Below are 17,531 nucleotides of genomic sequence, written 5' to 3' on the forward strand. Positions count from 1 at the left end.
AGGTGGGCCTAGAACAGTGCTGTCAGCTCAGATAACTGTCCTGGGGTCCTGATGATTGTGTGGGCACATGGTGGAGGGGTGGGCGGCAGACAGGAGAAAGTAAGGGGTGGCTCCCAGATCTCTGGCCTGATTTTTGGAGGGAGTTGTGAGTATGTGCAAGTTGGTGATGTGTGGGCAGGAGCAGGCCTTGGCCAGGCAGCGTGGGGAGGGCGCAGTGACGATCTCATACTGGGCATGGAGAGTTTAGAGAGCCTGCAGTTTAGAGGGCTCGTTAGCACAGTGACTACAGAAATGATCCCAGGGCACAGTAGGGGGGTGCTCTAATGGGGGAAACGCAGATGACGGGAAGGCAGAGTGAGGACAGTGTGCTAGGCTGTGGGGGCCCCTTCCCTCTGGGCCTGCACTATCCCACACAAGGGAGCCACCGGCTACGGGTGACTTGTAGACATGCAGGGCGTGAGACGGTACTGTGCGCTAAGATTTCAAAGACTGTACAAAAACATCTCATTTATAATAATTTTTTACTGAGTATATGTTGAAATGATACTACTGTGAATATAGTGGGTTAAATAACTCATATTATTGAAATTAATTTCACCTGCTTCTTTTTACGTTTCTAAATGTGGCTACAAAAAAATTGTAAATTGAGACATGTGCCTGGCATCTGTGGCTCATGTTGTAACTATAGGACAAAGCTGCTCTAGCTGACAGCGTGGGGGTGGGGGAGACTGGTGATTAGGCTTCATGGGAGTGGGTAGACCAGGACTTCACCTTCCCCAAATAACTACTGTGGAGAGGGCGAGCTTCCTGTCCCTGGGTGTTCAAACAGGGGATGCAGGCAGGGGTGACCATGCAGGGTGGATGAGCCCCAATGGTCCTTCCAACTCTAAGGCTGATCGGAGCTCAGCAGGCTCCTTTCCTGCCCCATGGGGGACTCAGGCAGACCCCTTTGACCTGCATCCAGGGGTGCTGGAGTGGCCACAGGACGTGCCTGCGTGCCCTTGGTGTGTGGCCCAGAGGTCCCGCCTGCCCTAGGACTCTGGCCACGGAAGCTCCCCCGGGGGCTGCACCCTTCTCAGAGGTGCTGGAGCATCTCCCTGGCTCCCGTGAGGGCTGCTTCTGCAGGGACAGCCACGTGGGTACCACACCCACCCCTTCCCAGGAGCTGCCGCCCGCAGCCCCCACTGAGCGGGCAGTGGGGATGGTGTTGTAGAGGTGGGTGTCATCCACGTGGTAGGTTTGTGGAGGCTGGCAGCCCCTGCTGGTCACCTCCCCAATAACCAGTGCCCGGCCCAGCCTCTTCATGATGTAGGTAAATTCCTCCGCAACACCAGCGGTCACACCGCTGGTCAGAATGACCACGTTCTTCTTGGAGCCATAGCGTTCACCTGCAAGAGAGGAGGCCTTTCAAGATGGAGAGTCAAGTCACCATCCTGGGAGACCTGCCTTCTCCATCGGGGCTGGACCCACAGAGAGGAGGTTCTGTGACTTAGTTTTGCACCCTTGTGTTCACACAAGAGTCTCTCCACTTTTCTGAGCCCCCGTTTCTGCATCTGTAAAATGGGGATAAGAAAGTATGCCCAATTCTGAGTATTTAAAGTGCTTCCAAGCCCTCTACCCCCAACACGGCTTCTTTTATCACCAAGTAATGGGAAAAGGCTCGACTTTTCTGAGAAAAGAGAGTGTTTCCTTTTTATGAACAATGAGAACAACTAACTTGAAGAAGAGCCAAATTTGTGACGTCCAATAGAAATGCAACATGAGCCAGAATGTGAGCCACAGAATTCATTGTAAGTCTTGTAGGAGGCACATTAAACAAGTAAAAAATGAAAAAGATGAAATGAATTTTAATGATGTTTTATTTAACTCAATATATCCAAAATATGTTCACTTCAAAAAACTAATCAATAAAATTATTGATGGGATATTTTAAGTGCTTTTCTGGCATCCATTTTACACTTTACACGTCACAGTTTATATGAGCCACATATCCACGCTCAGAGGCTCCCACGTTGGATGTCACAGTTCTAGGACCCCATGACGTGAAAAGCTGAGTCTATTTTTAACTTCTTGTCTTCAAAGTCTATTTCAATTTAGAATTCACCTGGTTCTGATTTTTTATTTACATTTTACAATGTTATATGAATGTGTGTCTTGGAAGCTCCTCCCAAATTCTTGTGTGATAAGGAAGTGTACAAAGGAAAGTTGTGGGGTGCTTTTCTGGTCATATCCGTATACCTATTGGTGAAGGGAGTACGGGTTCCTTGGTTTTGTGCACTGCGCAAGGGGGAGGGAGTGAGGCTATCCACTAGAGGAGGTGCTGGGAGAGTCGTGGCTCTGTGAAGTATGGGGCCCGCGCTGCTCCTGTAGCCACTGCTCTGGGCCCAGGACAGCTAACAGAAGCCCCGGCAGCATCAGAACTTTCTTTAGGCAGGTGTGCTGAGCTGCTGCTGAGAGTTCAGGTAAGATAAGCACTGGAAACCCTGTGGGGTTTGGTGATGGGGAGGAGGGATCCTTCTAGTTCTACATTTGTTTTTCAGGCTGATGGCTGTCGTGGGGAGAATTGGAGGCATTTAGGTTTTAGATAAACCTTATTAGCTGAGTGATGTTACTTACACAGGATATTCTATCCAGCTGAGACTCATTTTTCTCTTCTAGAAAATGGACATAATGGAATGAGTTTTGTAGGGATTAAAGATCTTATGTGCACATTGCATGGCATAAGGCAGGGACTTAAATTCCACTTACTATTATTTTTACCTAAACCCAAACTGTCTTTCTTTAATTTTTGGAAGCTTCTAGAATGAGAAAAGGAAGGGGAAGGCTTCTGCATGCACCTCCAAGCTAGGTGTGGGTCCAGAGCTCAGTGATGGAATCATTGGACCGGCTATAGATTTTGTCCAACAGAATGGAAGGGCCTTCCTCGAAGAAGTAGGAGCACAGGGCAGAGATGGAGGAGGTTGGGCCACCGATGTTAAACCTGAGGGAAGGCAGTGGAGGGTACCCAGGGCGGAGCTCACAGTGAGGTGCTAGGTGTCCCTCTGGGAGTCCCCTATCTTTGTCCTGTGGAGGGTTCTAATTCCAGGCGGCCTCAGTCTAGTGCGCCTTCCTCCTCCTACAGAATTCTTTGGTTGGCATTCCCCAGAGTACTAGTCTCTTGAGAACAAGAGACTTTGTGGTCAAATTCATTTAGAATATGCTGCATGCCATACCCACCCCTTCTGATCACATATTAATACATTGTGTGATACATATTGTATAATTGCATTAAAGGCTCTGACAAAGTCCTGTAGTCAGGAACTTATTGATAAATTTCCCCCACTTACTGACCATGGATTAATCCCCTGCACCCATGCTGTCTGTAAGCAGAACACATTTTGGGAACATGGTCCTCCCCAGGTGCATTCTCGATAATTTCACAAAACCCACTAGGCATCTTAGTTGAGGTGTCCTAATATGGCACGTAGTGTGGTGGAGTGCTCAGAGTTGTGGAACTACATTGTAACTGAGGGAGCCTGTGTCCGTCCCAGACCATACAGATTTACCCCATGTTGTGACCTCCCTGGGACCCTACCTCTCTATCTGGGAAATGAAGAGTGCTGGGCTGGCAGTGTGTTAGGAGCCTCTTCTGGTTGATAGTCTAGGATGGCCTGGCCTGGGTTCAGGGCACATGACCTCAGCATCTGAACCTCCAAACCTGAGGTTGGAAGGGCTGTTAAGCAAAGCACACCTGTGGGCTGGGCCTCCCCCTATTTAAAAATGTGGATGGCACAGTTAAGCAAATAGGGACTTAGCATGAGGTTTGTTGGGATGTTTAATAGAGCATTTGAAGAATAAAGAGATCAGAGGTACACACAGAAGCCTCTGAGCTCCAGTTCTGGGCACACATCCATTTCTCTTCCAGGGAGGAGAACCAGACTCTGGGCTCCAGACCCACATGGTGAGTGCTAAGAACCATGGGACTGCTGCAGGCCAGCTCCCAGAGCTGGAGTCTCCATCTCAGCCAATCCCAGCTGCGGCTCTCTAGTAGTGGAGGTGGGTGGGAGTAAGAATTGTCTGTATTCCAGGGGAGCAGCTTGCCCCACCCCATGCGATGGAAGGTGCCCAAAGCAAGCCTGCCAGTGGACCTGGGCGGGGCCTGGTCCTGGCCACTACCCGAAGGCGTTCTTCCACCTCCCCTCTCCCCTGTTCTCTGAGGGAAACACACCTCTTTGAGGCACAGAAGGGTGGTAGCTGGCTGAAAGTATCCCTCCAACAATCCTTTTGTGAGGTAAAGAATTCTTTTTTGCAATAATAGTGGCTATTTGAAAATTCTCTCTGGGACTCTGGCTTCCTCATTTTCATGACGAGGGTGGTCGTGGGCTGACTGTATGACGTGAGCCATAACCACAGGGGGAGGCCTACCTGTGCCAAACGTGACTCATGTTCAGAACACCTGGGATGGAACGTGTCAAATACATAGATCATCGGTTGTCACCCTGGAGTTTTGGACTCAGTATGGCTGGGCTGGGGCACTGGAAACAGTGTTCTTCCTGTCTCTCTTCCCTCTCTCTCTCAAGGAATCCTATGACCAGGCACATTTGGGGAACACTGAATCAGCCCAGTAATTCTCAGCCTGGAATGCACATTGGGATCATTGGAGGAGCTTGAAAAATCTAGCAGTGCTGGGTTCTCACCCAGTCAATTTAACCAGAACCCCTGGGCTAGCTGGCCAGAGCCCCGATAGCTAGGTGACCTAGTCTCGTTCAGCTGCTGTCCTGTGTCCTGGGGCCCTTTTTCTTCCTGCTTGGGCCCATAGCTTTGACTGTCTTCTGGCAGCTTCCCTGACGTGGCAAGGAACCACTGACCACCGGGCCACTGACCTCATGTCAATAATCATGGTGTCCGTGTGTACAATCTTCTTCCAGATGTGCTCCACCAGCAGCTCTGAGACCTGGGTGAGCAGCTCACAGTCTCCAAACATGTCGAACCTCAAGTAGCCAATGCTGTCCTCAAGCACATTAGTGTGGAAGGAAAACTTGATCAGGTCTTCAAAAACATCAGCGGAAGGGATCTGGAATATTGGGAGGTCCCGCTCAATGTCAGGAGAGGAGCAGAGTTTAAAATCAGGGCAAGAAAACACCATGGATTTCCTTCACAGCATGAGAAATACTAAGGGCCTGTGAAGGGAACATTTCTGAAAGAGGTAGTAAGTACCAGGACCTTTTCAGATGGTGTGGGGGTTATGTGGGCAGTGGCCCGAGGGTATGAACCCACGTGTGGTCGTCAGCTTCCTTACTGAGAACGCTCACGTGTGCCAACCCCAAGCCCTGGTGTCCAGAGCTCAAAGACCCCGCACTGTCTCTACTTTGTCTTCCCTGACCAGACACTTTTTAATGCCCCTGAACTTATTTTCCTCTCTCCTAGGATAGGGAGAGGGGCGTCATTAGCTCCTGGGCCCCTGAGTCATTCCCAGGGCCTTGGTCCTGTGCTTAGCATTTTGCAGCACTTACCATCATTCCATGGCCACCCTGTGGAGAAGACACCATTATCCCCCTATTTTCAATGAGGAACTTAAGCACAAGAGTGATTAAGCCCAAGCTCACACAGCCAGTAATTGGTAGAGCCAGAATCTGAATCCACATGTGAACTCTGACTGAGTGAATCCTCAGTTGGAATCTGGAGGCCCTGTGAGCCTAGCACAGTGCTGGCCCTTACAAGGCTCCCTCAACATGCCTGGACCACCCTCCTTTCTCTCCAAGGCTGCTAGAAGGCCATAGGCTCTGTGAGCTGGACTGAAAGCCAAGAGCTAACATGGATGACACTGTTGCCTGGGACACATAGTCTGTAAGCCCTGCTCTGCCCTCAGTCACAAGCTCTTTGGCCACAGGCCACTCTCCCCTGCACCCTTTTGGGCCTCAGTTCCCCTTTTCATAAAATGGGATTATAATTCTGCAGTTGATGATTTTGGTGCCATCAGCCCTCCTGTGATTTCAGCTGCAACTGGACCCCAGGTGACAGGGCCTTGTGTCCAGCACACCCCTGTTTTTCTACTCTCTACTTCTGGAACTTCTCCAAGCTTCCCCAGAGTTTGAGAGAGTTCATGTCCCTTGGGGGACCCTCAGCCAGTGGAGAACAGGGACTTCAGAGGGACGGCTCCGGGAGGCATTCCTCACACTTGGCAAGGTCTTGTTGGAATCCTCAGAAGCAACAGTCTCAAGAATGCGCCCACCTGTCAGAGTTTTCTCCTTTCCTCCCACTCTCCCTGTTCCCTCGCTCCTGCTTTAGCAACTACCTCCCACATGAATTACCTGCACTCAAGCCCTTGTCTCAGGCCCTGCTTTCAAGGAAACCCACGATAACTGCTGTCTTGACTATGCAGTGAAATCACAGATGACAAACAATGTGCTATCAATGCTGCTTTTGATGGGGCTCTATGCTGATGGAAGTACCTGGTGAATCTTATGCTTTACCTTGGCCACTCTCCTGGAGAACTTTCCCTCATCCACCCAGCAGCAAAGCTCCTCAGCAATGATTCACCTTTTCAGTGTTTCCAAAGACTTCAGTGCTGGCTTCATATGTTCTGACCACAACAGCCCCACTCAGAATTTCCCTTCCAGCTGGCTCTTGGATCAGTCCACATGTCCACCAAGGGGGCAGCTCCTCCAGGATGCAGTGCTTTGCATTGTGGGAGGGGAGGAGAAGGCAGTCGGTGCCTAACCAAGCAAAACCCACGGCTGTGGTTCTCTGGGCTGTGCACCGGCACCCCTGACCACCCCAGGGCCTGTGTCCAGGCTGCACGCTTTAGCTCCAAGGCATTGTGAGGCCAGGCCCTTTGCCTGCTTCCCTGTCTCCATCCCCCCAACTCATGCACACAAACGGTGGACCTCTGAGGCAGGCAGATGGGGAGCATTAACACAAACCCCACATTTCCAGAGGAGGAAGTCGTAGTGCTCTCATTTGTGACCTATTTGTCTGTCAATGAGAAGCCCTGCAAACACTTGCCTTCCACTCAGCCGAGAGTGAAGCTCCTTCTATACCAGGAATTTTCAAACTGAGTTCCTATGGGTACCAATGTTCTACAGAGGTGCTCAGGGACCCCCCGGTCATGGGGAGTCCATAGGATAACAGTGCGAGAGAGAAAACGATGTGACTGGTGAAAACTTAAGCATGAAAACAAGTCTGGAAGCCATTGTCTTGAAGCATGCTCAGAGCCCTGGATGTGAGGACAGTTGGTCAGCTCCTTCCTGGGACTGTGCTGGGCCAAGTCTCCCTTATATCTCACCTGCATGGGCACAATCCCAGGAATGTGGTCCTTGGCATCCTCAGGGATATGCGCTGTCTTCAGGTGTGGACCCCCGGACAGCATCTGCAGGTCAGCCCCCAGCATCTCAGCCAGGGCCCCTTCTGAGGTCACCCTTGAATAGCGGCTCTGCAGACGGCTTAGTTTGGCAGCCATCTTGGCCCCCAGCTCATGGGAGGCATAGTTATCGGCAACCAGCTTCCCGGTCGTCTGCATCACAGTGGGCTCCTTGGCATGCAGGGCCACTATGTCCTGAGCTGTGGAGAGGGCCTCGGTCATGGGCACAATGATGTCAGGCTCCACTCCCGCTAGGTCCCAGGCCTCACCTGTGCTGGTGCTCAGGGCCGTCTGTGTGGGCATGGAGGCATACAAGGGGCTGCTGCCCACCTGGTAGATACCCACAGAGAGTGCCCCTCCAGCTGTGGGCTCCCCGATGACTGTGGCCCGCTGCAGGTCCTGCATGGTGTGAGCAAAAGCCTCAGCCGCCAACCCGCTGGTATGGCTCATCAGGATGTAGAGGTCCTTGTCGGGGCCGTAGCGCTGGCCAGTCACCTGGGGCAGGGTCCACACCTTCGTGACCCTCGAGGTGGCCCTGTCAAAGACAGGGTAGAGGTGCTGGCGGGATTCCACATCAAAAAAGTAGGAGCAGAGTAGGGGCACAGCTGTGGAGTAGCTACCAGGGTTGTAGCGCAGGTCAATGACCAGTGCGGCTGTGTCCACCAGCCCCTGACACACCAGCTGTACCAGCTGTGACCCAATGGCCTTCACCGTCTCCAGCTTGGCCATGGCGTCAAAACACAAGTAGCCCAGCTGGCCTGGCAGCACCTCTGTCTTGAAAAGGGCCTTGATGAGGTACGAGAGCTTCTCTGGGGAGAACACAGCAGGGGGTGGTGGGGGCACTTCCTCTGCTGCCAGCTCGCCAGGGCTGTGGCACACCAGTAGACGATGCTCCCCAGACATCTCCTGCAGGTTAGCTGTGAGCTGAGAGGCCGGGGAGTCCAGGTCCACGGCTGTGCGGTAGGCCCCCTGGGCCAGCTTGGCTCGAAGCAGGTAGGCTGTCTTCCCGACAACCTCTGGCCGTGCATAGTGGGCCTCCAGCCCTGTGCCTGTGCCCTGTGCCTTCTACCAAGGCCCCCTGGGCTCTGTGCAGAGCCTCCTCGGCCACCACACTGCCCCCCAGCCAGCTCTTCCCATGGTTGTCGATGAAGGTAAGCACAGGCACGGGGAGCGCCAGGCTGCCTTCCAGCGTCTCCAGCAGGGGCACGGTGCAGGTGGGTAGCAGGCTGCCCGCGGTGATCTCGCCCACCAGTGTGGCCCAGCCCAGTGACTGCATGAGGAAGGCCAGCTCTTCAGCGGCCGTGGCTGTGCGGTGGCTCGTGGGCAGGTACACCCCACATTGGGAGCCGTAGCGCTGGCCCAGCAGCTCCGTGCGGCTGAAGGGCTCCTGCGTGACATTGGTGCGGCGGTCATAAGTGGTGAAGAGATGCACGGGGCCTGCGTCTGGGCCCTGAAAGTAGGACGGCAGCAGGGGCACCGCAGAGGATGGCCCCCCGGGGTTCTGGCACAGGTCCATAATGAGGTGCTGCGTGTCCTGCAGGGGCTCCCACACCTGGCGCAGGATGTACGGGCCCAGCACCCCCAGCACGGAGGCGTCGGCAAACCTGTCGAAATGCAGGTAACCCCCATTGCCCGGCAGCACGGACACCTGGAATACGGAGTCCACCAGGGCCTGCCGCGCTACCTCATCCTCCGGCACTTCTGCTGCCGCCTCGGGGGGTTCATCGGTTCCAGTCTCGGCCCAGAGGAGGTTTCTTCGGGCCTCAGGGCCCGCACCATGAGCCTAGGGTCCTCAGACACAGCGTGGAGACCGGCGTTGAGCTTAGTGACCAGATCTTCTTCAGAGACGACGGCAGCAAAGTCCATGCTGGCCAGGTGGTGCAGGAGGGCGGGCACACGGTCCACCAGAGTGTAAGAGTCCTGCAGGACCTCCTGAAGGCGCCGCAGGACTTCCGGCAGTGCCCTGCGCAGCGTGAGGATGGCCAGGGCCTTCTCTAGGGCCTGCTCTGCAGATGTCCCCACACCGGGCAGCACCCCTCTGCCCTCCCAGGTCTGGCTGCACCCACCCAAGTGTCCCAAGAACCTGGACACAGGCACCGTGAGGAAGAAGTCAGACTGGCCTATCCTCAGCTTCTCCAGGTCCAGGGCGCCCCCTATAGTCCTCTCTCCCACCACGATGGCCCTGCGCCTCTGTGTGAGGATGTAAGCAATGTCCTCGGCCACTCCTCCCGTGTGGCCACTGGTGAGGACCATCACATCCTTGTCAGCACTGTATCTCTCTCCCAGGACCTGAGGAAGGGTCCAGATCTCAGTGGTCGTATTTGAGGGGCGATCATAGATGGTGTCTACGTGCAGGACCGTGTTCCCTGGGTGCAGGTAGGAGATGACATAGGGGATGCCGGAAACGTGGCCTCTGGTGCAGTGCCGGAGGTCCAGCACCAAGGCAGAGGTGTCTATGAGCTTCCTCCAGATATTGGCCACCAGGAAGCCCCCCAGCTTGCTCACCACCTCCTGGCTCGGGACGTCGTCCATCTGCAGGTAGCCCACGTTGCCCTCCAGAACATCATGGCGGATGACCTTCTGCAGCTGGGCCAGCAGTTCATCTTCTGTGAGGTTGGTGAGCGCTGGGGCTTGCTGGGGAGCCACGAGGGCACTGGGCTCATACGAGATGACCAGGCGAGAGTCGTTCAAAGAGCTCTGCAAGCCCGCTGTCAGGACATGGGTCAGGGTCTGAGGGTCTGAGATGCCTAGGATCTCACGACTCTTGATGGCCTGCTCAATGGTTTCTTGCATCCCCATCAGGTTCTCCGGGAAGTAGTAGTTATCCAGGAGGACCGTGGTCATGTTCAGCACCAGGCTTGGCTGGAAGAGGTGTGTGGAGCCAGCCAGGCCACAGAGCAGTGTGGAGAAGAGCAGAGCCTATTCTCTTGTCATGGGGATGCAGAAGGAGGGCCGGCTCCTGCACTAAAGCTCCCTTGACTGCGTGCAAGCCACAGCACTGCCCTGTGTGTCTCCCTTTCTTCCTTGCCCTTCTCAGCTGGCAGAGAGAAGGTCTGGGGCTAAATGCGGGAGCTGGGTTGCGGCTTCCACTTCCAGTAATCCTTTAATCCTGTCTAATTCAAGCATAACAGCCCCGGGAACTGTGCAGAAGGGGCCGAGGTAGTTTGACCCAGAGGGTATGTTAAATATCATCTTGCTGTGTCATCTCTGTATAGTAATTTGAAAAAACTCCCATTTACTTGTGAGTCCCTGCTACATGCAGGCACTGTACTCCATGCTTTACAAGCTGACAAGCATCCTTACGAAGTAGAGTTATTAACCTGCAAGTAAATAGCATTTCCCCACTACACTGAGTGATCCATGCCTCTGGAATTAGGTAGAATTCATTGGAGGCATGGTTTTGCAACTCTGCTCTGTGGCCTTTGGGAAGTGTCTCATTTATTGTGAGTAAAGCACTTCACAGTGGTAATCGAGAAGGAAGTACTCAATTACTGAGAAGTTCTCCTTGTTAGTTATTATCTCTGTTTTATAGCTGAAGAATCAGCTTAGTAGGTGGGTAGATGTGGGAGTGGAGAGAAAAAGCCTGTGGGGTCACCGGCTCAGACAGTGTAGAGGTTGAGTCTAAGGCTTTCATCAAATTCAGGGCTTGAAGTTTATGTCTTGCTAATGACTCCAGGGAACCAGAGTAGTCTCCCGACAGCTTTCAAACTATAGAAATGACATGTCTGGACTTCAGTGTGGGGTTTGGTGAGTGCGGAGGGGACCTGCTTTCCAGATATCATGGAACCAGTGATTTCAGGCCAGATGAAGTTAGCTCTGAGATCCAAGGGGTGTCCATTCTCCTGCTAGTTGAGGCCTTGGCTCACTGTCCACTGCCTGCAGGGAGAACTGAGTAGTAGGTCTTGGGTTGCTGTGGTCCCAGGCCCCACAGATAATTCAGATCACTCTCCCCACATGCACAGGGCACATGAGCCAGTTCCAGGTGAACCAACCGTTGGCCTCTCAGGTTCCCAGCTCCTGCTCCTTCACATAGAATGGTTGCGGGTCCTGCCTATAACCTAGAACTCCTGCTTTTTCTCTGCATTCCTCCAGGGGTGGACATTTCTCTCACTTAACAGATGAGACAACTATGGTTCAGAGACAATTACAGCCCAAAGCACAGTTGCACAGTCAGGGAAGAGTGCTCAGAGAGCGGCCTGGCTCTACTATCATTTCGCCCTGTTATCTCCACCACACACTTCTTGGGCTGTTTGGACAGCAGGCAGGCACACATGTGTGCCTCAGCAGGCAGCCAGAGGAGATGGCCCTGGGGTCAGGGGGGCTTTGTCAGCACACTTGAGAGTCACAGTGTGCACTCTGGAAATCATTATCTGAGGATGTTTACGAAGGCCAAAGAGGTCAATTAGCTAACAGAAACATATTTTTTAGCTCATTAGGATTTGTTTAATGCCCGGTGACATATGGTCACATCACTCCACCATTTGCAGCCAATGAAGTGAGCCTGATTTATTATAATAATAAGGCCCCCTTAATCCCTGCTGGGAAGACTGGGCCTTCTGCTCTGCCTCCACGTGGGGAATCACAGCTCTGAGCATGCATCCCAGTCTTCTGAGGAGTAAGTCTCTTTTAGGGAAAGTGCTCCTCCCAGACTCTTACTACAAAGCAGTCTCAGGATGGGATGCTTGGGGCTGTTGCTGCATCTTGATTTTAGTCGATGGCTCAGAACCTCACAGAGGAGAAACTGAACTGGGGTCTGTTGCAAGTTACTGGGGTGCCAGAGTTAGACAGTGCCTGCAAGAAGAGGTAACCTGTCCTGCTTGGTGTGGCCTGAGCTCAGTGGGAGGAAATTCTGTCCTGGAGTTCTCCATACTCTCCAGGAGCCAGGTATGTCCTGGCCCCCACATAAGAGAACATGAGCAGGTGGCAGCGGCTGAGGAGAGCATGTTCTCGGCAAGTCCCAGAGTGGGAGACAGGAGATGCTCTCCACCTCTCCATCCGGCCTTGTTGGCTATTGGCCCAGGGGCTACAGAGTCCCATTGTGATCTTGGGGTTTGAGTTTGGCGTTGGGATGGAGTCAGAAGCCCCTGCGTTCTCCCTCACTTTTACAAACAGGTACGTGGGCAGAAGTTTCAAGAGTGTGGGCTTAGGAGGCCCCCCAACACTACTGCTTTCTAGGGCAGAGACCTAGATTAGGTGACATGGCTCTGTGTTGTCTTCCTCCGAAGGAGAAAAGCCTCAGAGTATTGTTGTACTAGTGTTAGTGGGTATAAAGAAAAAACCGAGGATGCAGTAGGAGTTGGTGAATGGAAGCCTGTGATCAGAGCTCCTCGGTGGGTTTGGGGAGATATAAGCAAAGACTCAGAGGTTGCCTTTAAGACCCTGGGTTACTGAGTGCTTCTGAGGTCCCAAACCTTTTGCAGGCCTCTGTCTGTAGAGTCTGTACGCCTCAGAAATGCCCAGACTTGGTGCTCACTCCAGAGCACACCCCGCAGAGACCACAGCATAAGATTGAATGACTCAAAAGGTGTGCTGCTGTAGGGATAGTCCAAAGGAGCATGCCTGCAACCTGGGCAATTCAGGAAGCAGTCAGCTGTCTGTTACATTGAGAATTCACTTTCTGCAGTGGCCAGAGCCCTTGTCTCTGTGGCTGTTTATCCACCCACTCACCCAGCCACCCAGCCACATCTATCTATCTATCTATCTATCTATCTATCTATCTATCTATCATCATCATCTATCATCTATCATTTGTCTATCTAATTTATCATCCATGTTAGCTTTTTCCTTGAAACTCATTATGGACATTTTCAAATGGTACAGCAAATATCCATATGCTATCTATCTAGATTCCACCACTGACATTTTATTATGCTTTCTTTATTTTATATCTTACCTCTGTCTCTTTGGATCCCTCTCTAACCCTCAAGCCAACATATTTTTTGGGATGCATTTCAGAGCAAGTTGAACCTTGTCTTTATTGTATTTTAATTAGTTTTCTTTTAACTTTTTTAAAAATAAGAGTAAAACATATTCATTTTTACAAGTTAAATAGTGTACAAATATGTGAAAAATCTTTTTTTTTAAAGCCTTTTTTAAAGCCTTTCTAACCCAGCCAATAGTAACAGTTTAATGTGTAGCTGTCTTAACCTTTCTCTGTTCATATGTGGAAGAACATATGTAGGAAATTTATGCTTCTCTACGTATGGATGCTTGTCTATCTATCCATCTATCTTGTGTCATCTCATAATAGTATCCAAAGTAATTTGCAATTTTTTCACTTAAACGTCCTTCCAAGTTGAAGCCTATACATAAAGTTTATCCTTTTAATGGCTGCATAACAGTCTCTGATAACTTATTGACCCATTCATTTAGTGAGGGATAGTGTAACTTTTTTTTTTTTAATGTCAAACTCTTTCTGGTGTATTCTAGGTGGTAGGGATGGAGGGTTTCAGTACAAGAATCTGTAACTTATCCCATTGCTAAATTGCATTTAGGCATCTCCTTTATTTTCCCTTCCTATCCCCCCCAGATCTTTTGAGGAAGACTCTTCTTCTGGGTCATTATCTCTTTACTGTTCTCTTGATGCATGACTCCAGCAGGAAGATGGTTTCATCCTCTTGGATCTCACTGGCATCCAACTTGTTGACATTACACTTCAGGGTCTCTAGCTGCTGGAGTTCAGGGGCTATGATTATCTCTATTTCTTGCAGCTTTTCCTCCTCTGCACATGTAGACTGCATAGATGCAATGATGGCTTCTATCCTCTGAGACTTTTCTAGTAGATGCTTGTTCTCTTTTGTTGCAAATTGCCTCCTATAATCAGGTTGGCTATGCTCTGGAGTGATACAATATTTTCTGAGAGTGTCTTATAAAGCATATCCTTCGCCTCCTTTGCTGGAATCATTGCAAAGTCTTCTACCTGCTTTTGCTCCAGGTGTTTCTTTTGCAAAACTAGAAGGAATATTCTGGCATAGTGAGACCCAATCTCTCCTGTAGATTGACTCCAGAGTGGCTGTGGCTAGGGATCCTTATGGAGGTTGATGACACACATTCCTCCACCACTGTCTCCAGGCTTTCCAATAAACTCTAGTGGATCATCTGCCAGCAGAGTGAGATAATGATCAAGAACTTGCTTTGAGGTGTTATAGCCAACATGTAGGGATCTGACGATCCCACTGGAAGACAATGGCTGGGTGAAGGGGGCACTTGGAGGGGGTGGTGATCTCAGTCACCTGGACCATGGTCCTTATAATCTCGCTGCTGGTCTGCTCCATTCTGTTGGCAACTGCACGGACAATGGCTTGGTCTCGGAAGTGCTGGTGGGATCTGTCAAGGTTGGCCTGCCAATAAATCCTATCATCTGGAATGGGCTCTTCCTTATCTGTGGTGTGTTTTTGTCTCTTGGCCTTGGGCTCCCCAGTAGCTTCGTCCTCAGATGATCTCCTTTTTCTTTTTCCTATCAAGCTTAGTTTAGGAACCAGGTACATGTTCTATTCATTGGTGGCAAGAGTTGGGCAGGTGGCAGTGGCCCAGGATCTGAATTCTTGGTGGCAGGCACCAATGCACAACGCTGCACAAAATGTGTGTCTGGTAGGGACACAAGGTGGTCTTTCCATCCTTCATGGTCTCTGTGAGCTAATCTGCCACTTTCTTCCCAATGGCTGACATAGTCATTTTGTCATTCAACAGCAGCTCCTCATCAATCAGCTCCCCAGTGTCACTACACAATGTGTTGGCAGTATAGATATACCGCGGTACCTGAGTACTTACAATACCCCACCGCACTGGCCTTCACAGTCCCCCACACCACGTTGGTGCACTTGATCTATCACCACGTTATGTTGGAAGAGGACACAAAGGGCTTTTTAAAAACCTGGTCCAGTGATGTTCCTGTGTCACGGGCCACTTACTCTAGCGGCTGGCTGCCAATTCTGATTAGGTGGACTCCAATTTTTCCATGATCTCCCCAAAATGCTCTTGCAGCAACAAAGAGCACAGTTTAGTTTCTGCTTGACTCATTGTCCTGAGGGGTCTCAGAGCTCTGGGGTCAATGCAATCCAGTGCCACCGAATTCCCTGCTGAGAGCCTTCAGCTCTTTCTTGCAAGAGCGAGTTGTTTCTGCTTTTGATCCTATAAACAATATTGTGATAAATGTTCTCGAACACATGTCGTTAAGGATTAGTGCTTCTTGTTTCTGTAGAATTAATTTCGAAACCTGGGCTTGCTGAAGCAAAGGGAATGTGCACTTGTTCATTTGATCATTTTCTTTATTATATTTTTCATTAACTTCCAAATTATATAATAAATGCATACTTTTTCTGTTTTTAACAACTTGGTATATAATTGACACACAATAAACTGCCCATACTTGAAGTGCAAGATTTGGTGCATTTTGGCAAGTGTATGCACCCATGAAACCATCTCCACAATCAAGGAAATATATATTGTTCCACCCCCAAATTTTCCACATGCACTTTGCATCTCCATCTCCAGAAAACACTATGGGTTAGTTCGCATTTTCTAGGATTGTGTGTAAATGGAATTATGCCACATATGTTACTTTTGTCTGTCTTCTTTTACGTACTTCTTTTACTTTAATGATTTTGAGATTTACCCATGTTGTTGAGTGTACCATTAATTCATGAATTTTATTGCTGAGTGGTAGTCCATTCTATAGCTACACCACAGTTTGTTATCCACTCACCTTTGATAGACCTCGCTTCCAGTGCATGTTTATTAGAAATATGCTGCTGTGAAAATTTGAATGTAACTCTTTGTGTGGACATATGTTTTCATTTTCACTAGGAAAGAAATGCATGTTTAATGTCTTAAAAGACTACATAACTGTTTTCCAAAATTTAAATCTCTACCCTCAACATATGAGACTTCTAAATCCTCCACATCAATACCAACAATTGGTATGGTCAGACTTTTTAATTTTAGCCATTCAAATGGGCATAGAATGGTTTCTCCTTGTGATTTCAAGTTGTATATTCTTGATGATTAATGGTGTTGAACATCTTTTTATACATTTATTAGCCAGTTGTATGGTAAAATGTCTGTTTAAATCTTTTGCTCATTTGTTGGGGGTTGTTTGTTTTATTATTGATAAATTAAGAGTTATTTTTATATTCTGGATGAGTCTTTTGCCTGATACATGTGTACGTGTATCCCAATCTGTGGCTTGTCTTTTCATGCTCTTAATAATGAAATTTGAAGGTCGAGTTTTCATGTTCAATAAATTCCAATTTATCAAATTTTCTCTTATGCTTTATATTTTTGGTGCCGTCTCTTAAGAAATCTTTGCCTGTCTCAAGGTCACAAAACTTGTCTTTAATGTTTTTTCTAGAAGTTCTATATAGTTTTAGGTTTCACATCTATAATCCTTTTGAGTTAATTTTTGTGTACAGTGTGAAGTAGGAGGTCAAAGTTTATTTTTTTCCATGTGAATATCCAGTTGATCTAGCACTAGCTTTTGAAAAAGCTTCCATTGAATTGACTTGGCATTTGGTCAAAGAGTGATTAACTACATATGTGTGGGTCTATTTCTGTACTCTGTTCTGTTACATTCCTCTGCTTCCCTGTCTTTTCACCAATACCACACTGTCTTGGTTACAATAGTTTATAGTGTGTCTTGAAATCATGCAGTGTGAGATTTCCAACTTTGTTATTCTTTATCAAAATTATTTTGGCTCTTTTAGTTCCTTTGATTATCCATATACATTTTAGATTCATATAATTGATTTTAGAATCAAACAGTTGATTGGGATTGAGTTAAATCTATAGATTAGTTTGGGGGATAATCAACATCTTAACAATACTGAGTCTTCCAACTCATTAATTAATATATCTCTTTATTTAGGTCTTCTTTAATTTATTTTATCAGTTTTGTATGATTTCAGTCTATAGGTCATGTAAAGTTTTGTTACAAATAGCTAAGCATTTCTTGCATTTTTAGGTGCCATTTGTAAATGATAGTTTCTCTTTAAATTTTCATTCCCTGTAGTTCATTGTGTATTGGTCGTATATTCTGCAATGAGGTTAAATTCATTTATTCATCCTGGTATGTTTTTGGACATTTCTTGGAACTTTCTAAGGGTTTATTCATGTTGTATTTCTTCCTTTTCCATCTACAGACTGCATCTCTTGTTCTTGCCTTATTGTACTCGGTAGGACCTCCAGTATCTAGATC

At 49.1% G+C, this 17,531-nt stretch overlaps 1 protein-coding gene and 1 pseudogene across 2 annotated transcripts; both read right to left on the minus strand.

Annotated features, from left to right (window-relative positions):
- Positions 1–120: 120 nt before the first annotated feature.
- On the minus strand, positions 121–13,024 carry RBP3 (retinol binding protein 3; the record flags this gene model as incomplete). The annotated part of the gene is given in 9 exon segments (XM_081075433.1): positions 121–1,140; positions 1,143–1,388; positions 2,838–2,844; positions 2,848–2,980; positions 4,863–5,053; positions 7,265–8,390; positions 8,392–9,085; positions 9,088–10,258; positions 13,007–13,024. Coding segments are annotated over 9 exon segments (3,651 nt in total). The 3' UTR covers positions 121–1,075.
- Positions 13,025–13,812: 788 nt separating this feature from the next.
- On the minus strand, positions 13,813–16,623 carry LOC308508308 (DNA-directed RNA polymerase III subunit RPC3-like; annotated as a pseudogene). The gene has a single exon. The product of its transcript is annotated as a DNA-directed RNA polymerase III subunit RPC3-like (transcript).
- Between the last annotated feature and the right edge of the window lie 908 nt (positions 16,624–17,531).

Source organism: Rhinolophus hipposideros (genome assembly GCF_964194185.1).
Source record: "Rhinolophus hipposideros genome assembly, chromosome: 15".
Taxonomy (NCBI): domain Eukaryota; kingdom Metazoa; phylum Chordata; class Mammalia; order Chiroptera; family Rhinolophidae; genus Rhinolophus; species Rhinolophus hipposideros.